Below are 20,871 nucleotides of genomic sequence, written 5' to 3' on the forward strand. Positions count from 1 at the left end.
TGGTGACTGTTGCAGCCATACAGATTTCCTACCCTCCACCGCACTGCACAAGCGACCATTCCTGAGAGCCCAGACGGCAAGTGTCAGCAGGCTATTTAGTCAAGAGGGGGGCATTTCAAACCAGACTGACCCCGTCCTCGCCCAATGTCCAAATAGTTGTGCTTCCTGTGAGTGATGGGGGTTGGTGATCATTGGATAGCAATCGGGAGTGGGAAAGCGAGCAGACTTCTCGTTCCCCTCCATAACCAGGGGGCTGATGCAAATTGTACTGCCTCTACCGTTGCTTCGCCTGAGATCAGCCAGTTCAACGTACACCAGGAGTCCGACCTGGGGATCTGTCACTGCTCTGTGCATCGCAGATACTCACGGCCTATTATAGTCGTGACCTAGGCAACACTAATTAGTTTAACCAGTTTTTTATTTAAAATACTGCACCTATAAATCGTGTAATGCACTTAAAAGAGGCAGTTGGGGATGAGCAGGTGTTACAAAGTCTCAGTTGTGTGTTTTCTTGCAGGATGCTGACTGGGTTGTAGTGAAAGAGCCCATTATAAAGATCGCTGCGATAGATAATGGTTTGGCGTTCCCCCTGAAACACCCAGACTCGTGGCGGGCGTGTGAGTAACTCAAAATTCAGACCAGTCGCTACGAAGCAGAAATTTTCTCGAGCTCTTTAAATCGGTGGAGGAGGCACCTTCGAGTTTGAGTTTTAATTCGATTTTTGATTCACGTGGGTTTAAAGTCCGAGCACGGCAAAGGGCAATCGAACAAACAAACCCATGTAGGAGGTTGAAAAGTGTCAGATGTGACCTTGGGACTGCAGTAGAGGTGGCGATACTGTGTGTTTTTGCCTCAGTTTTTTTTTCCCACAGCGGAGGGTCAAAGTAGACAGAGTAACTGAGGATTTAAAAGAGCTACTACTCAAGATAAATATTCAAAAGGAGGCTGCAGGAGGCAGCTTGCAATTATATAGCACCTTTAAAACGTCTCAAAGGAGCGCAATCAGATAGAAATTGACTCCCGAGTCAAAGGAGGAGACATTGGATCAGGTGACCAAAAACTTGGTGACAGAGGTCGGTTTTAAGGAGGGTCTTTAAAGAGGAGCGAGAGAGGTTAGTTAATGGGACTGAAAGTAGGTCCCGATGGTATGTCCCCCAAAATACTAACAGTGGGTGGTGAGGAAATAGCTGGGATAGTAACCAATGTTCCCTCTAATTTTTTTCCGTGCACAGTCCCTTTAGCGGCCAAGCATGCGCGGTATCTTTTCCAGTGGCAGCAGCTGCTGAGCGGAACCTCGCAATTGATGCGCGGTTGTGCACCTTGGGGGAACACTGGTAGTAACCATAATCTTGCAAAGATTTTGTGGCTTGTGCCCTTAGGTTAGGGATGAACCAGATCGCTAATTTTTTAATTTATTCACGGGGTGTGGGCATTGCTGGCAATGCCAGCATTTATTGCTCATCCCTAATTGCCCTTGCGAAAGTGGTGGTGAACTGCTGCAGTCCGTGTGGTGAAGGTGCTCCCACAGTGCTGTTAGCGAGGGAGTTCCAGGATTTTGACCCAACGACTATAAAGGAATGGCCGATATATTTCCGAATTGGGATGGCGTGAGACTTGGAGGTGGTGGTGTTCCCACGCGCCCTGCTGCCTTTGTCCTTCTAGGTGGTAGAGATCGCAGGTTTGGGAGGTGCTGTTGAAGAATTGCTGCAGTGTATCTTGTAGATGGTACATACTGCAGACACAGTGTGCCGGTGCTGGAGGGAATTAATGTTTAAGGTGGTGGATGGGCTGCCAATGAAGTGGGCTGCTTTGTCCTGGATGGTGTCGAGCTTCTCGTGTTGTTGGAGCTGCACTCATCCAGGCAAGTGGAGTGTGTTCCATCAAACTCCTGACTTGTGCCTTGTAGATGGTGAAAAGGCTTTGGGGAGACACAACATGACAAAGGCACACCTAGCCCAATCGAACTAGTGGGCACCTGGTGAGAATGGGATTATTAGTGCCCTCCCTTGGTCAAATGCCCCACCCCCCCCTGCGTGTTACATACAGAGAATACGTGCAAGAAATGAGGGGAGAGGAAGTTCTTATATGGAATGTTTTTGTTTTTCACAGATCCTTTTTACTGGGCCTGGCTGCCTCAAGCCAAGGTACCATTTTCCCAGGAAATTAAGGACCTTGTTCTTCCGAAGATTTCCGACCCAAACTTTATAAAAGATTTAGAAGAGGATCTTTACGAGCTCTTCAAGGTTAGTCAGCAGCCCGTGAACCTGCATGTTTCATTATTTGCAGTGACTGATTGAGGAGTATCCAGATCTAGATGTGTTGTGGCTGAGTAGATAAGGCAGATTGCAGATTGGAAAACTGCTAATGTAACACCCTTATTTAAAAAGGGTAGTAGACAGAAGGCTGGAAACTATAGACCAGTTAGCCTAACATCTGTGGTTGGTAAAATTTTAGAGTCCATTATTAAGGAGACAGTAACGGGACATTTGGATAAACATAATTTAATAGGACAAAGCATGGTTTTACGAAGGGGAAGTCATGCTTGACAAATTTGCTTGAGTTCTTTGAGGACGTAACATACAGGGTGGATAAAGGGGAACCAGTGGACGTAGTGTATTTAGACTTCCAAAAGGCATTTGACAAGGTGCCACACAAGATTATTGCTCAAGATTAAAAATCACGGGATTGGGGGTAATATTCTGGCATGGGTGGAGGATTGGCTATCTAACAGAAAGCAGAGAGTTGGGATAAATGGTTCATTCTCAGACTGGCAATCAGTAACTAGTGGTGTTCCGCAGGGGTCAGTGTTGGGACCCCAACTCGTTACAATCTATATTAACGATTTGGAGGAAGGGACCGAGTGTAACATATCAAAGTTTGCAGATGATACAAAGATGGGAGGGAAGGTAGTGAGTGAGGAGGACATAAAAAATATGCAAAGGGATATAGACAGGTGAAGTGAATGGGCAGAGATTTGGCAGATGGAATATAATGCTGGAAAGTGTGAGGTTATGCACTTTGGCAGGAAAAATCATAGAGCAAGTTATTATCTTAATGGCAAGAAACCAGAAAGTACTGCAGTACAAAGGAATCTGGGGGTCCTGGTGCACGAAACACAAAAAGTTAGTATGCAGGTACAGCAGGTGATCAAGAAGGCCAATGGAATGTTGGCTTTTATTGCTAGGGGGATGGAATATAAAAACAGGGAGGTATTGCTGCAGTTGTACAAGGTATTGATGAGACCACACCTGGAATACTGCATACAGTTTTGGTGTCCATACTCAAGAAAAGACATACTTGCTCTCGAGGCAGTACAAAGAAGGTTCACTCGGTTAATCCCGGGGATGAGGGGGTTGACCTATGAGGAGAGGTTGAGTAGATTGGGACTCTACTCATTGGAGTTCAGAAGAATGAGAGGCGATCTTATTGAAACATATAAGATTGTGAAGGGGCTTGATCGGGTGGATGCGGTGAGGATGTTCCCAATGATGGGTGAAACTAGAACAAGGGGGTATAATCTTAGAATAAGGGGCTGCTCTTTCAAAACTGAGATGAGGAGAAACTCCTTCACTCAGAGGGTGGTAGGTCTGTGGAAGCTACATCATTAAATAAATTTAAAACAGAAATAGACAGTTTCCTAGAAGTAAGGGAATAAGGGGTTATGGGGAGCGGGCAGGAAATCGGACATGAGGCTAGGTTCGGATCAGTCATGGCCCTGTGGGTGGCGGAGCGGGCCCAGGGGCCGTGTAGCCTGGTCCTGCTCCTACTTCTTGTGTTCTAATTCTGTGTTAGATTTCAGGAGATGGTTCTATTCACAGGGATTAGTGGAGACCTTGGAAACAGGCTGCCAGCTAGGAGTCCTTCAAGAGTAAATTGGGCCTGTTCCTGGCTGGGGTGGAGATCACCTCTTACAGAAGGTAAGTACTGTAGGAAATACAGGGACAGAGTGATCTGGACGAGTTTCGATCGCCTAGAGGGGTCGGAGAGGAATTTCCCAGATTTTTTCTCCCAAATTGGCCATTGGGTTTTTTAATCTGGTTTTTTGCCTCTCCCGGGAGATCACATGGGTTCGGGTGGGATGGAGAGTGAAAGTAGATTTGAGGTTAGGATCAGATCAGCCATGATCTTATTGAATGGCGGAGCAGGCTCGAGGGGCCGATTGGCCTACTCCTCCTATTTCTTATGTAAGGCGCAGGAGCTCAGCAACACTGCACTTTCCCGAGAGGAGCAGTGCCGTGACTAGAATTTCAGTAAAGTGTGACAGTGCACATTTGAACTGGGGAAAATAAATATCTTGCAATATAAGCCCACGGGAGAAGTCTGAAGAGAGCATTTTGAGCTGTATAACACCAGGGTGCAGATAGACATAATGGCACAGAAGGAGGCCATTTAGCCCATCGAGTCCATGCTGGCTCTCTGTGGAGCAATCCAGTCAGTCCCATTCCCCCGCTCTATCCCCGTAGCCCTGCAAGTTTTATTTCCCCAGTTTCCCCTTGAAAACATTGAGTGTCTCCGCTTCCACCTCTTCCGTCGGCAGCGAGTTCCAGGTCCTCACCACTCGTTGCGTTAAAAAGTTTTTACTCGCGTCTCCCCTGTATCTCTTGCCCAAAACCTTAAATCTGTGTCCCCTAGTCCTTGTACCATCAACTAGTGGGAACAGCCTTTCCCCGTCTAGCCTGTCCAAACCGGTCATAATCTTGTACACCTCTATCAAATCACCCCTCAACCTCCTTTGCTCTAATGAAAACAAATCCAGCTTCTCCAACCTGTCCTTGTAGCTAAGATCCCCCATCCCCGGAACCATTCTGGTAAATCTCCTCTGCACCCTCTCAAGGGCCTTCACATCCTTTCTAAAGTGTGGTGACCAGAACTGGACGCAATACTCCAGTTGTGGCCTAACCAGCGCTTTATAAAGGTTCAGCATAACTTCTCTACTTTTGTACTCAATACCTCTATTTATGAAGCCCAAGATCCCATATGCTTTGCTAACCACTCTCAATATGTCCTGCCACCTTCAGGGACCTATGCACATTAACTCCCAGGTCCCTCTGTCCCTGCACACTCTTTAAAACTGTGCCATTAAGTGTATATTGCCTCTCCCTGTTCCTTCTGCCAAAATGCATCACCTCACACTTCTCTGTATTAAATTCCATCTGCCACTGGTCTGCCCATTCTGCTAGCCTTTCTATGTCCTGTTGCAGTCGATTGGTATCCTCACTGTTTGCCACACCCCCAAGTTTGGTGTCATTGGCAAATTTAGAAATTCTACTTTGTATTCCAATATCCAGGTCATTTATATATATCAAAAAAGGAGTGGCCCCAGCACTGACCCTTGGGGAACACCACTGTCTACCATCCTTAAGTCTGAAAAACAGCCAATTCCTTATCCAAGCTGCCACTGACCCACCTATTCCATGAGCCTCAATTTTGTTAACCAGCCTTCAATGTGGTACTGTCAAATGCCTTCCGAAAATCCATGTAGACAACATCCAATACATTCCCATCATCGATCCTGTTACTTCATCAAAACATTCAATTAGATTAGTCAAACATGATCTGCCTTTTACAAATCCGTGTTGGCTCTCCTTAATTAGCTTCAACCTCTCCAAGTGCCCGTTAATTTTTCCCTTGATTATTGTTTCTAAAACTTTACCCACCACTGACGTTAAACTGACCAGCCTGTAGTTACAGGAAACTTTGTGCTATCCGGAGGTGAGCTATCTGGCAATCTGGAGCCACCGGCAAAAATCAGCAGCCGTTTTTTATTCTTTTTGTTTGTTTTTTTTGCTTTGTTTGAACAGTCAAGCTGTGCAAGGTCTGTAGCTATAGCAACAGCTTCAGCTACAGAGCTTTAGGGCCACACCCGAGTGTTTAGAAGCTGTTGCTAAGCAACAGTGTTTGTTGTCAAATACGGAGATCCGTATCTCTCAACATTAACTCTGGAGAGTACGGCACTTTTTAGGCAACGGCAGCAGCTTGGTCGCATGGGTGCCGGATAGCACAAAGTTTCCTGTACTAGGATTGTCCTTGCATCCTTTCTTGAACAATGGTGTCACATTTGCCACTTTCCAATCCTCAGGTACCTCCTCCGCATCTAGGGAAGATTGGAAAATTATGGCAATCCCTTCTGCTATCTCCTCCCCAAATTCCCTTAGCAACCTGGGATGCAAGCCATCTGGGCTAGGTGACTTATCCACTCTAAGCATACCCAGCCTTTCTAGTACATCCTGTCTATCAATTTTCACCCCTTCCATTGCTTCTACCTTTTCCACTTCTACCGATATTTTATCAGCATCCACCTCCTTAGTAAATACCGATACAAAATACTCATTGAGTATTCTTAGAGGCGCAGGGCAAAGCTAGCATATATCACCACCTTTGTCGCTAATAGGCCCCACCATGCCTCTTACTAACCGCTTACTGTTTACAGGCCGGTAGAAGTTTTTGGGTTCCCTTTTATGTTAACCGCCATTCTACTCTCATATTCTCTCTTTGCCAATCTTCTTTTCATCTTCACTTCCCCTCTCAACTTGGTGTATTTGGTCTGGTCCTCCCTTGAAGAATTCACCTGACATGCATCATACACCCTCTTTTTTTTGTTTCATCTTCTCTATCTCCCTCGTCATCCAAGGAGCCCTTGCTTTGGTTCCCTTACCCTTCCCTCTTGTTGGAATGTACCTAGTCTGTACTTGGAACATCTCCTCCTTAAAGATCACCTATTGTTCCATTACAGTTTTTCCTGTCAGTCTTTGGTTCCATTTTACCCTGGCTAGATCCTTTCGCATCCCATTGAAGTTAGCCCTATTCCAGTTTAGAAGTTCCACTCTAGATTGTTCCTTGTTCCTCTCCATTACTAATCTAAATCTTATGATGCGATGATCACTTGTACCCAAGTGTTCTCCCACAGACACTTAGTCGACCTGGCCCACCTCATTCCCCAACACCAGATCCAGCAATGCCTCCTTCCTAGTTGGGCCAAGAACATACTGGTCAAGGAAATTCTCCTGAACACATTTCAGAAATTCCTCCCTCTCCTTTCCCTTTACCCTAGCATTATCCCAATCGATATTTGGGTAATTAAAGTCCCCCAATATCACCACTCTATAACTCTTGCATATCTCTGCAGTTTCCCTGCAGATTTGCTCCTCTACCTCCCTCTCACTATTTGGAGGGCTATAGAATACCCCCAATAGCGTGATACCCTTTTCACTCCTCCGCTCTAACCAAATGGATTCTATCCTTGTCCCCTCAAAGACATCCTCCCTTTCCAACACTACAATGTCTTCCTTAATCAGCACTGCCACCCCACCTCCCTATAAGTGCGGTGGTAGGTCTGTCACTTGGTAATAAGAGCAATTTATGGTGATGAATTAAAAGTGCACTGCAATTTTGTCAGCATTGTATTGGCTTGCGTGACTCCTCCCTCCCTAGCCTCTCAGTGTTTTGGCACTGTGTTGACAAGCTTTACAGTGCAGCCTAGTCACCTACAGATAGTATCACATTTCTTTGGTTATCTTGGTTTAAAGGTGGGGGAGGGAGGGGAAAGAGAAAGTACTGAATTGCCTAAACGCGCACAGGGATGGGGATCTTCCCATATTCAGCTTGTGTGCCCATTGCACCTTGTATCCCGTGGTGCACATTTTTTAGTCTAAAAAAAAAATCCCTGTCCCCAGTGTCATAACTTCACTTGAAGTGTATCTCCAGTGAGTAGAGCTACCGCAATCCACTGCCCCCTAAACACTATGCCACTGGAATGGAGTCTCGTATCACAGCAGCAAGGAGGGAGAGGGGCTACAGGAAGTGCTCCCAGACTGCCTTTTGCCTGTAGTCCCAAAGCATGAAAGATGTTAACTGGGGTGACTGAGCTTTATTCAGCATCTAGTCTGCACTGTATTCATTTGTTTCCCATGTAACCTTTGCTGTGGTGCAGTTCCCTGGGTGCTGGTCCCTCTCTCTAACCTTTTCCTACATGGTGTGTCTTGACAGCTACTGAACTGTGGAGGCTTCACAGCAGAGTCCAATCCTGCCCTCATCTGATATCCAGACATGCATGAGATAGTTTTCATTGCTCTTTTTCAATGCAGGAACACCAAGGCCTGTAGACTTCGAGTCCTAGCTGGTGGGGGGGTTTCTTTGGCAGTGAATTTTTGCTGAACCTGCACTTGGGTACAGCGAGTGAGGGCTTTGTTCTTGGTTAAAATGTTATTTACTACTTCTTTTGCAGAAAGATCCAGGATTCGACCGAGGGCAGTTCTACAAGCAGATTTCCGTCATGAGAGGGCAGGTGAGCCACTGGGAGCTGCTTGTATCCTATGGGATTGCCCTTGGGCGGTTTGTGAAGATAATCTGCCATAACAGCCTTGCCAAAGAAAGCCAGCAGAGAGAGAGAGAGAGAGAGAGAGAGAGAGGGTGGGGGAGGCGCAGAGATAGCCTCTGGGGGTAGGGGAGGGGGAAGAGAGCCTGCGTGGTGGGTTGGGGGGGGGGGGGGTCGGGGCAGAGAGATGGATGTGTTTCAGGAAAGAAGGGGATTGGAAGGCATGGTGAGAAGGCAGAGGTTGGGGTTTGAGTTTGACTGTCTTCTCCTATTCTGATCATGTTTGGTCAGTGCAGTTCAAGTGTGGGGCCCATGTGTGAATTTGACTTTTTTAAACCTCTCCTAGACTCAGTCAGAAATTTGCCAAGTCACTGCAGGCAGAGCTGTGTCCCAATTACTGAATGTGCCCCCAGGGGATGGATGAATCTCGGGGTTCATCCATCTCTGTGACCTTGTCACTTCCTTCTCTCCGCGCCCCCAATGTGGGTCTTCTGCTCTGCTCCCCGGACCACGGAGATGGTGAGCTCAGGTGAGAGTTTAAACCGTGTGCTGTCCTCTGTGACCATGTATTGGTGGGAGGGTGGCTCACACCAGCCCCCTCCTTTCAACCCCCTGCCAGGGTGGATTCCCTGGGTGCGACCTTCAGGAGCCTTTCTCGTGTGTGCAATAGGGAGCAGCAGATGGCTCGTTGTGGGTGAGGAATTGGAGACAAATCCAGTCGATGCCCATTGTTCGCACACTCTTGCACACATTCTAGCTAGAGGGGTATGGTAGAGTAGTGGTTATGTTACTGGTATTAGTAATCAAGTGCCTGGAATAGTAATGCAGGGAATTAGAGATCAAATCCCCCCCATGGCAGTTTGAGAATTTGGAATTTTTTTTAACCTGGAAATAAAAAGCTGGCATCAGTAAAAGTGAAACTGTTGGATTGTCGTAAAAACCCAACTGGTTCACTGACGTCCTTTAGGGAAGGAAACCTGCCGTCCTTACCCAGTCTGGGCCTATAGGTGACTCCAGTCCCACACCAACGGGGTTGACTCATAACAGCCCTCTGAAGTGGCCCAGCGAGTCACTCACTTGTATCAAACCACCTTCTCTGGGTGACTGGGGATGGGTAATAAATGTCAGCCTTGCCAGCGATGCCCACATCCCGAGAGTGATTTTTTTTAGTGGACTGTGGGTCATGATCAACAACCAGGGCCGATGCATCATTTTATCAGTGGTGCGCAGGCTGAGATCAGCTTTCTCGGCCCAGACCGGGGGTCAGACCTGGGACATCCCTGGTCAGTAGGACACCAAGCTGTGCGTTTACTCACTGGAGATTCCCTCCACCTCGTGTGCTCAATCCTTTTTATTGTGACCTTCACTTCCCCTTTTTAGTGAATTAAAAATTAGCCTTTCAAGTGCTGAACTTAACTTTGCAAACCAAGTTTTCGTAGGAAGATGAATCAAATGTCTGCTGCTACCTGATGGAACTGAAATAGGAATTATTTTCTTTGGATTCAAAATGCTGCCAATGCCACACAGACCAGCCGGCAAGCAGCCGAATGTGTATCTGGTCTGCACAGTGGGCTGTCCCTGGTGGGGGGGGTGCGGGGGGGGAATGGGGGTACTACACCTGGCCTCGGAGTTCCTGAACTAGGGAGTATAAAAATCAGCCACCATTCCAATTTTGTGCCACTGATCCTGGTGGAAGTGCACACGTCAGGTGAAGGTTGTTGGGGTGGGGTGGGCCAAGCTTGACTGCTGCACTCTGTAGTTCAATAGCACGACGACACTCGTACGGTCTGGACTTGCTGTGTAAGTGGCTGCTTCGAGTGGGGACTGGATCGATTTTGGCTTTGATGCCTTCAACCCCCTTCCCCTCGAGCAGTTGACATGTAGCCTTCCACTACTCACCTGCCTGGTCTCGCACAGGAGAAATGACCACTTGGGCAAGGTACTGCTGCTGATGCCCTGGGAACTGTACCCCAGCAACAGTTAGTCCCTTGGGTGGCGCAGGGGAGAAAAACCCTTGCCTCCCTCCCTCTCCCTTGAGCTGTCAGTGTGGAGGCAACAGACACTGAACCTGGCCTGTGATTGATCTTTCGTCTTGTGTCCGATCTGATACCGTTGTAACATATGATTGTTTTCTCCTTTGCTCCTCACCACCCTCCCCACCTCAATCCCAAGATCCTGAACCTCACACAGGCCCTGAAGGATGGGAAGTCGCCCCTGTTACTCATTCACATCCCGCCCGTCATCGTGGAAACGACTCGGAGCCACCATCGCAGCAGCGACTTGTACACGCAGAGCTTCCAGAGCAGAAAGCCATTTTTTACATGGTGGTAGCATAACTGGACGTCGATAGAGAGAGCTAAAACCACCCCCATGAACAGCTTGCTGGTTGACTGGCCTGATAACCCTGGGCCTCCTTTATCTCTGCGGAGAACTCAGCGGGCTCGTGTCAGAGCTGAAGAGCGAGAGAGAGAAGCCTGCTTCGTGTTTTATCTTACCTGTACGATTATTGCACAAGACTTCACTACATCAGTAAGAAACGGTGCGCGAGGGGGAATTCTTCTGGATAATTTGCACTTAATTCATGCACCCCCCCGCCCCTCTACCACTTTTTTATTTTTCTTCTTTTCTCCGTTCCCTCCGACAGCCGTCTTCGTGCACTCGCTCTGTCAGACGGGCGCTTGGCTCCCCTCCCACCACCGGACTCGGTAACGGTTGCTGTGCGCTGAGCTAGCGTAACGGGGTGTTTGGCACAGGCTGCCTCCGTCTGTCTTAACCCTGCCCCACCCTCCCGTCCCCTGAAACTGGAATACGGTTTTTTGTTTTGCACTAAAACAGTTTTGGTTCAAATTGCAACTGGGTGCACTTCATGGTGAACTCTGCTTGTGCTGGTCCTGGAGTGATCCGATCCGATCATGGTCCTTTCAAGTCCGCTTTGCGCTGTGTGTGTGTGTTTTTAAGAGGAAAAAATACATATAGAGAACTGCAATTACAAAAGTGATTATGCTGTACTTACGCAGAAAATCTGTGTGGAAGAAGATATCGCTAGCCTCAAGTTTCAGCTGTGGAAGTGGGCGGGAAGAGGAGGAAGATGAATAAGATAATGTAACCCCCCCCCTCAGCGCAGCCTGTGTTGGTGTGAATGCCAGCTGGACCAAAATGTTTCTCAAATCACTGACTTTGGAGCCTTTTGCCTTGAATCTGTGGCATGAATTTACGGTTCTATATATAACGCAGTCGTGGCTGGTGCTGGAGCGCTTCTCATTCCCCCTTCCCCAGCCTTCCATTTTTCTACATTACACATGTTGGTGGGGGTCGGGGAAAGGGTATGCATGTGAAATGACCGTACAAGTTACATAGCCCGGCTGAATGTGAGCAAGAAATAATCTGTAACTGTAATCAGAAGCCAAACTAGCATGTAAAAACAAATGCCAAAATAATGGTTAACGCAAAACCTTTGCACAAGGGTCTCGGCTGCTGCCCTCTACCCAGTACATCCTCCGCCTGGCATTAGCCATGGCGCCTTGCTGTGACCCACGAGTCTGATTCAGATTCGGGCTGCTAACACGTTCCTCTTCCCTGCTCCTCTGCTATTTCCAATCCAAGTCAGTTGTGTTTCTGTTGGAGAAGCTGAGGGGGAGTAGGATTTTAATGGGAGAGGAAGCGGTTGTTTTTTTTTAACCGTCTACTTTCTCGTTCCCCGAGTGCCAGACTGAGCAGACCGGCGACTTTGCTCCAGTTTCCCAGCCCTTGCTTTCAAACGGGGAAATCCCGACATCTGGGAAATTGGAGGGGGAAGAGAGCAACTCGTGTCCCACGATTCTGCACATTTATAACCCAACCATACCCCACCTAGGTCCTGTGTCCCCTCTTAAATGGGCAGCTGCCTGTCTGTTGATGCCTAGCGCACACTGCAGTGTTTAATTTCCTTTTAGAGCTTTTGTGTAAAATTGCGCTGTTTAATGCATGAAGGAATTCCAACCCCTGCAGTGACCAATCCACTACGAGGGGAGATAAAAAACTTGCGTGTGTAATTAAAAAAAAAAAAAAAACAACCTGTGGTTAATGCAAGAGCTAACCTGCCTTCGAATGTTGCATGAAGTACAAAACTAGATCTTTATTACCAGGTCTGTTCCTGGCTAGATTGAACAACTATGGCTGACTTGCATTTGAGAGAGAAAGAAATCCGAGAGGTGGCCAAAGTGATGATGCCTACTCTTCCCCCCCCCTCCCCGCCCTACTGTAAACATGGCACTTGGTGAACCCAAAGGAGTCTGGACCCAGGTGGGCCTGCCCTTTCTGCAAGGTACCTGTGGGCCTCCGCCTCACTCAGTTCTTGGCTGGAGCTGTGATTTTTGAGGAAGGAAAGAGAGAGCGGATTAAAAATGTTGTCTGAGATCCCCTCAAGTCGTGGTTCAGGATTGAGGCCCTTGACGAATATTGAAATGACCCCTGCACCAAACACAGTTGTTTCAGTAGATGCATCGTTGTACCCCAGACTGGTTTGCACCCCCTCCCTCAAAATAAAAGGTGCCAGTTCCTACATCGGTGCCTCCTTTCAGAAATCCTGCAGCTTTACAGAACCTGCTTCCTAATTATCTTGGCGGGGTGGTCTTGTAAACTTGTACTGAGGGTGAACCTGCTTCAGGGTTGACTCGGGCTGCTGGCTGAAGGCAAGCGATCGTGGCTGATAGGTCATGACACGACCTCTGCTCATTGAAACTTAGAGGAGTGGGGCTGCACTGATCTACAACGCTGTGGAGTGACAGCACAGTATGTTTGACTCTGCTCAGCCCTTCAGTCACAGCCGCGGGGGGGGGGGGGGGGTAGGGTATTGCCCTTTGCTCAGCCTAAAACTCGTTAAGCGGGAGCGCTTAACGCAAACAGCCAGTGTACATAAGCAAAACTATTCACTTGTGCACGTGCGACTGGAAGGCGAACTTGTCTTGACCGGATGTGTTCAACCTCCACATTGAGCACGTGTGGCCACTTTAAGAAAAAAGTACAGCATTGTGAAGTGTGACTTCTCCAGGTTAGGTTTTTTTTCTAGGCAATTACTAGCTACCCGCCCTCCTCTCCACCCCCCACCCCACACACACATCCCAGGATGAGCATTCCTTAGCAAGAGAAAGGGGAAGCACATGATGGGAATGAGTCCTGTCTGGGCTGCCGACTGCAAGAGGAACATTGGTAACATTTAGGGAGATGTCTGCTCTCAGCACAGAAGGTTGAGAGATGGAACAACTGCAGTGAGGAAATAAATCACAGTGCCTCCTACCAGTAAGTGTCCAGTTATGTCCCTATGTATTATTATAGGGCTTCCTGTGAAACTTTGTTAAATATACAGGGAAGGGGACTGTTGAATCTTGCATGGTCACCAATAACCGCCTGTTGACTAGATGGAGTGCGGAGAGTAGCAATGGAAATTCTGCCTGCCCCTCATTCACAACTGAATGGGGGAGTGGGACACTTGCTTGGTGACTACTCTGGGCATCAATAGGGAGGCAATGCAAATTTAGCCAAGTTGACCAGGGCGGCTGTGTTGGTCTCTTGAATGTCAAGAGATCCAAATAAACGCCACCTTTTTTATACGTGTTTAAAAAGCGGAGAATATCTTGCTGCTAAATCTGACTTGCTTGGCTTGGGCTTCTCGCCATTTTACACGCGTGGGCTGACCCAGGCATCGTCCATTCAATCACGAGGTGAGGGTCTTGTTTTGCACTACAGTTGGGTTATATCACCAAGACTTCACTAGATAATAGGCCCCTCAAATTCTTCCTCTGCATTCACTTGATGTGTGTAAAGCGCCCAGTGGTACAGTTATAGATTCCAATCACCCGAATTCTGGGTAGGGTCTGGAGAGAATGTTTTTGCACTGTACGGAGGTAAAAGGTCTGTCGCCGATGGTAGAGGGGGTGTATTAGTATCGAACAAGAAGTGTACCACCCAAAGTTCAAGGTGTCGGCCATACTGAGCGGACTGACGTTGTTTTCAGCTGTGTTCTGTTCAATGGAAACTGGAGCTAGTTAGCCAATGTGAAAAATCTCAAGATCCCCCCCAACCCCACGTAAAATATGTGTCAAGCTAGGGCACGAGTTGGGTAATGATCAAGAAAGGAAAGGTTGAATGCACAGTGCAAAGCCCCCAGTTTGTTCCTAGTGGAAGATGTTTGACAGTTGCATCGGCCAAATCCTCGTGCAAATAAGTGCCCCCTTTTTAATGCTATTTTGAATCTGTAGTCGCAGCTGCAGTCGTGGACAGAAGGTTTTAATAAAGCAGCATGGTTGGATTATTGTGAACTTCAAGTCTGTCAGCACACTTTTCTTTTGTGAATTGTATTTCAGCTGATCATTTGTGCTTTATCTCCCTCTGGGAGAAGACAGAATATACACAGAATAGAACACAGTTGCACGATAGACCCATAATCAAATACAGTAGAGAATGTACCCAGAGTAGAATATTTGTACCCGATGTCGTCCTCCTTCTGGTGTACATGCGGCTTAAGGCTAGGTGCCCTGAAAGAATCGTTGCGTTCAACACACTGGCTTGGCACGTGCACTCGTCCTGTTGTGGATGTGTCAGGAAATTGATCCCCTCCCCACCCAGCCCTGCAGTAGCTGCTGTTTGTTCTGTGTAAAAATGGTTCGAGGTAGGCTTGTCGGAAGGTACGTCTGCTGTGTTGGGGATGACTGCATACGATGAAACACTTGGAATATTCTGCATTCTGGTCCAATTAGGACCGATTTTTAAATGATTACCCCATGGGTTTTTTTTTCTTGCAATAGCTGAAGTCACAGCATTATTTAATCATTTTTTGGGGGGGAAGAAAACAATAAAGTTAGGAAAGCTTTACGTGAGTTGTGTGATTTTTAATTTTAATTTTGTAATGCGACGTTTGCGTAGTTTTAATACAACCAAGGCTGGGATAATTGGGGAGGTGCGCTTAAAACCGACCTGGGTTAGCAAGGAGAAAACCTGTGCGAATTCCTGCTCCCGATCACCGCCCAGCAACCCTTGCTGGAAAGTGTACAGACATTGAGCTCAGGTGTGGTGCCCTCTATGGTCGAATAGCCTGCCAACACTCGGTGCTTGTCGATGCAGCATGGCCATTTGGATAAGATACTTGAGGTTAGTACCGGTGGAACTGTACCTTCTGGGGAGAGGGAGAGCAAGGAAAGGACAATAATTTAAGCTATGGGTTCTGTTGAATTCACATCAATATTGCCCCCCCTTCGTGTGATTTTTTTCCCTTGCAATGCTCTTTTATTCCCCCCCCGCACCATCCCCTTTTTCTTGTTAGCATTGGAGCACCGTGAAGTGTAGACCAAGGAGTCTGCCCCGCTAGGCCTCACTGAAGCCGATGCCACCAGCCTGCAATTCGGTGAGTTGAGTGGTTCAGTGTACCGCCCTGCCAGTGTCACGTGGGTTTTCTCCCAGTTCCCCGGGGCCCCCCTCACCTCCCCCAGCAGAATGTGTAATAAAGATTACAAGCAGCTGTGTGAATCTGACGGGCAGTTCACCAGCAAGAAAAATGGATTTTTAAAGTGGCAGATTTTACAGGTGGCATACTGATTGTTCCCAGTGTAATAGTTTTAAATCTCTGCCTGCAGATTTGTGTGTAACTCACTTGTGAGCATCGCATGTGAATTATCTCGCCCATCGCAACTTACTAGGTAGGGAGGTACTCTCTTTTTTCCCCCCTTTAGTCTGTCTAAAGATTATTATACCTATATAGCTTATGTCTGAATATGTAGTTTATGTTGCCTTCCAGTAGAAACCTCTGTTTCCCTTTCCAGGCTCTTGTGTCTCCCTCTATCTCCTAACTGAGTAGCTTGCAGCAAGACATAATAGTTGTACTGCGGTAGAGAGAAAGTGAAGGATTAAAAAAAAAGTTTTGTTTAAAGCCGCGGGTATGTGTGTATGGCTGGACCTCCTCGGGGATTGGCGAGCGTGCTCTGCTGCTGAAACGTCATCCCTGTTGGGATAATTTGGTACGGGACAATATCCCGCACAGATCCCGTGCACATTTCTACATTCGCACGCATGGAGCGACTCGCTGCCCGAGGGCTGCGGTTTCTTGTGCGTGAAAAGATTCCAGAGATGCGTGGAATTCTGGGGTCCAAGCAAATCACTTTGCACCATTTGATTTGCTATCCGAATCTTTTGAGGTGTTTTTGCACTTTGGTTGCATGTTCCCTGCCAACCGTTAACACACCGACAAACACATTGATGCACAGCATGGCGTCCAGTTGTTTTTTTTTTGCGATCTGTGACCTGTTTACGAAAAGAGTTTGCAGAGCAAGATATTCGAGCCATCTTTAAAAACACAATTCACTGGAGCACGAGCTGCTGTTAAAGGGTTTTGTTTGCAGTAGATAACATTGTGTTACTGGGACCTGGTGAAGTGAAGTTTAGTTTGCTCTGCACACCGGTGGAAAGGTCACCAGCTAAATCTGATCATTTGACTTGTGCTCTTAGTTAACTAAAATTTAAATCCCTATCACCATAAGTATTTTATTAACTAGTGGTCTTTTGCTTCTCTTGCCTTCTCCAGAACACACATTCTTCCACCCTCCCCCCCCCCCCCCCCCCCCCCCCAAATGCAAGGGCCCAGAACTCCCTAAGGTGGAAGGTGTAAAGTTCCATCACTTTTTTTTGCAAATACAAAAATTGAAACAGAAATCGCTGGAAATAAAGCAGCAGGTCGGTCGTCATCCTGGGAGTGGGGGGTGGGGGGAGAATAGTTTATGGTGGAGCCCTGACTTGTATTGACACGAGGGCACTCCCCAAAACATTAACCAGTTTTTAATCTTCAAATGCTGAAGGTACCTGCTGTGTATTGCCGGCATTTTGTTTTTAATCCCATGGGTGTGACTTGGCGCGTGATTGATCAAAAGCTGCGCCCGCAATGTTTTAAGACTCACTTCCCGTCCTTTCTGCCCCACTTTCGCCTCTGCATGCGGGGAGTTGTGAGTCTCAAATCTCCGGTTGTACCTGCTCCGCCGTGATTACTTCTGGCATTATGTTCTCGCCCCTGATGTGCGCTTGTAGCTTCAAACCTTATCGTGGGGAAAGCAGGAGTGGACTCCTATAACGGGCTGTCTTGCCCTCAAATACAAATCTCATCCACATGCGAAACCGATTCTCCTCAATTAGTGGCCCCAATATCAGCAAAGCAAACTGCTTGTTGAGGGGTAGATACTAACTCTATTATGCTCCCAGGTTGTGATAACTTATTTTTTATCCTATCCTAACTTTCTCTTCCTTACTATCCCTCAACCCTAGAATGGACTCCTCCATAGTCGGTCCCGATGATGATTATTGACCGGCTCATCAGCCTTGGGTCAGGAAATCCTATCCTATCCTCACCCAATGTCCACGCATGTCCTTTTCAGTGCGGGTCCTTCAGTGGAAATCCGGATAGCTTTTCTCTTCCTACCTTGAAGGAGCTGAGATCGATTCTTGCGCAATGCCCCATTTGAAATCTGCTAACTCTACACCGACTGGGGACTAAACGTGGGACCCTGGGTCTGCACGACTTTGTCTGGTACCTGACGTCGGTGGAGCCCAATATTTTAGTTCTGTTCACGCCCATTTTATTGCATCTGCTCTGTAAACACTCTGCCCCTGGCAGGATTGAGATTTTCTCTACCATCCTGGCGAACCGGGGAAGTGATGGTCGTAAAACCCCCATTCAGATGTCTTGGCCAGTGAGAGGAGAGCTGCATCAAGCTGCCACTGATTTCACCCGTGCTGTCTGGTGATCTTCAGTGACTGAACACCTTATGTAATAGATGGAGCGGGTAGTGAGAAAGAGTCCTTGCAGTAAATGAGTAAATTTGCAACCCAATTCCCAAATAAGTTGTCAACTTCTTTTGTCATAGAACTCACGAGCTTTGTGTTGGCAGTTCACTGGTCAAAGGTCAAGTCATGCAAGTAACTGGGCAATAACATTAGGCTGGTTAATTACTCAATGTGGGGAATCATGGTATCGGTACCGTCTTAGCGTTGGTTTTTGCCTTGAGGTACGGAATTGGTTTCTCTGAATGAAGGTGTTTCCCATTTAAGCTACAAAGTAGAAAGATAATGCAAGGCACTGGCCTCGTGTGCCTTCTGCGACAGATGGTCAAGTACAAGTGCATAATAACAAACGTTCTGCAAGGAGCCTCTAGATGACCACTAGTGTTGCTCCTTGGTTAACCCACCCAATGGACCACGTGTGATTTCTTCACTTCCTCGGGCAGTCCTGAGTCCAGGAAAGGGGCTCAAATTTCAGCTTAATTATAAAAGTCCTCAACATTCTTGATTGGGGCTCTACCTCCCAACTTCCTCCTTTCCCCACCCCGGTGAAGGGGTTTAAAAATTGGTTCAAGTCCATCGCGCTTACATCTGTTGGCTCCTCCTTCCAATCGATCTCGCTTTTCTCTCCTGGCAGGGAGCTTGACTTGCTTGTGACCAGCACCATGGCAGTCTAAAAACCTGGTATTGGTACCAAGGGAATGGCGGGACAAATTTTCACCCCAGCCCCGAATTGCTGTGTTCAGTACAAGTGCATAATAACAAACGATCTGCAGGGATATGCCAAGCACGGGCCCTCAGTGTAACACTACAAGGCTTTATTGGACCATCTACATAACGCATCAGAGGAACTGTTAACAATTAATATTTCTGCCAGTTTAAACTGCTTTATTTTTTTGCTTGGACACTGAATCTGTAATGTACGGTTCTGATAAAGCACTGTATACTCTGGAATGTATTTAAATATATATATATATATATATATATATATATATAAAAATGAGAACCAAATGATCACTATTTCTGCAAGTATAAATCTGCCAAACTACTGTTTAGCATTCGATAAATTTTCTAACGTGACCTGTTTCAGCCCTCTGTCTACATTATTTCCCACTTTAAGTGGACAAGGAGTTTGTGTGGGGTGGGGGGAGGTGGGTGAGAAGAATAAGAGTGAGTGGGACACCAATCCAGAGTGCTGACTGAAGGCTATGCAGATAAAGCATCAATGTTGAGTGTCATTGCGCCATGTTGCAACGGATTGTTTGAGGGGAAGCGCGACAGTGCACCCTTTATCTGGAAGGTTTCCTCGTAACCGTGGATCCAGGCAGTGGTGAAGTTTGTAATTCTGTTGAGCTGTTTGAAGAGCGGGGAGTTCTTGAGGAATGTAATGTTACAACTTGAGTGATACTGATCAAAAGTGAATCCAGGAAAACCTCTTCACCTGAAGGATAGCGGAATGTGGGACACACACAAACACACACGCTGGTGTAAAGTCGATGGATGTGTTTAAAGGGAAGATAGATACTTGGTGTCTTGAGGGTTGTAGACAAATGGCAGGGAATTATGATCAAGATGGAGCTGACCTGCCTAACAAAAGTGGTGGAGCAGGCTCAATGGGATGAATAGCCAACATTCTCTCCCCATCAGCAAATGCCACTAAAAACTGATTTAACTGGTTGAGGAATATCTGATTCCAGGGATGCAATTGAATCCATTGTCCGATCACAGCCTTGAGCATACCACGCAGCTTGAAACCTGCAGAATGCAGTGCTAAGACAGTCCAGTTCCTGATAGAGTAAGTTGCAGCTTGTGTGTCAGTCGTGGCTCAGTTGGTAGCACCCTTGCCTCTCAGAAGGTTGTGGGCTCAAGTCCCATCCAGAGACTTGACCACATAATCTAGGCTGACACTCCCAGTGCAGTACTGAGGGAGTCTTTCAGATGCGCCGTTAAACCAATCCTGTCTACCCTCTCTGGCGTAAAAGATCCCACGGCCACTATTTTGAAGAAGAGCAGGGGCGTTATCCCCGGTGTCCAGGCCAATATTGATCCCTCAATCAACATCACCAAAACAGATTATCTGGTCATTATCACATTGCTGTTTGTGGGAGCTTGCTGAGCGCAAATTGTCTGCTGTGTTTCCTACATTACAACAGTGACTACACTTCAAAAATGATATTAGCCAGATAGAGGCTAGTAAGTCCCAGGTTCTAATTCCTAGTCTCTGTGACATGAGGGCGCAACGAGTGACATGAGTGACTCTCTGCTTGGCTTTGTAAATGTCGAGTAATGACAGACTTGGCTGTGTTGGCCCAAACATTCAGGATGGATGTTGTTTCTGGTACCCATGGCACAAGATGAATATAGCTAAGCTGGGAAAAGTACAGAGGAGAACTACAAAACTAATGTGGTGGAGAGAGGCTAGAGAATAAAACACCCGAGGATAAGCTCTGAGGGGGCCATATGGTGGGGTACCAGAGGCTGGACAGTAATTGGAAAGAAATCCAGGCAACAGACTATCTTCAGGACGAGAGAGAAACCAGCATAATAATTCAACGGCACCAAATTTACATAGTTAATAGATATTTCTATTTTGTATGACATCCATCTCCTTTAAAGATGCTGATACCACAATGGGCCCAGAGTACATACTCTAGGCTGACACTGTAGTGCTGCATTGTAGGAGGTGCTGTGTTTTGAATGAGGTGTTGAGCCAGTCCCGCCTCCCTGTTCCAAGTGGTTGTAAAGGATCTTGCGGAGCTGTT

General features: G+C 47.1%; 1 protein-coding gene across 1 annotated transcript in view; it reads left to right on the forward strand.

The window, feature by feature from the left end:
• Window positions 1-19,189, forward strand: part of pi4k2a (phosphatidylinositol 4-kinase type 2 alpha) — a 52,993-nt gene extending 33,804 nt beyond the window's left edge. The window contains exons 6-9 of the mRNA XM_085994224.1: window positions 518-617; window positions 2,110-2,243; window positions 8,225-8,284; window positions 10,487-19,189. Coding sequence (XP_085850350.1) covers window positions 518-617; window positions 2,110-2,243; window positions 8,225-8,284; window positions 10,487-10,645 — 453 coding nt within the window. The 3' untranslated portion in view covers window positions 10,646-19,189. The remainder of the gene's footprint in view (window positions 1-517; window positions 618-2,109; window positions 2,244-8,224; window positions 8,285-10,486) is intronic.
• The last annotated feature ends 1,682 nt before the right edge of the window (window positions 19,190-20,871 follow it).

The sequence above is a fragment of the Somniosus microcephalus genome, chromosome 8 (genome assembly GCF_052327205.1).
Source record: "Somniosus microcephalus isolate GS21.2 chromosome 8, FLI_Smic_1.0, whole genome shotgun sequence".
Lineage (NCBI taxonomy): Eukaryota > Metazoa > Chordata > Chondrichthyes > Squaliformes > Somniosidae > Somniosus > Somniosus microcephalus.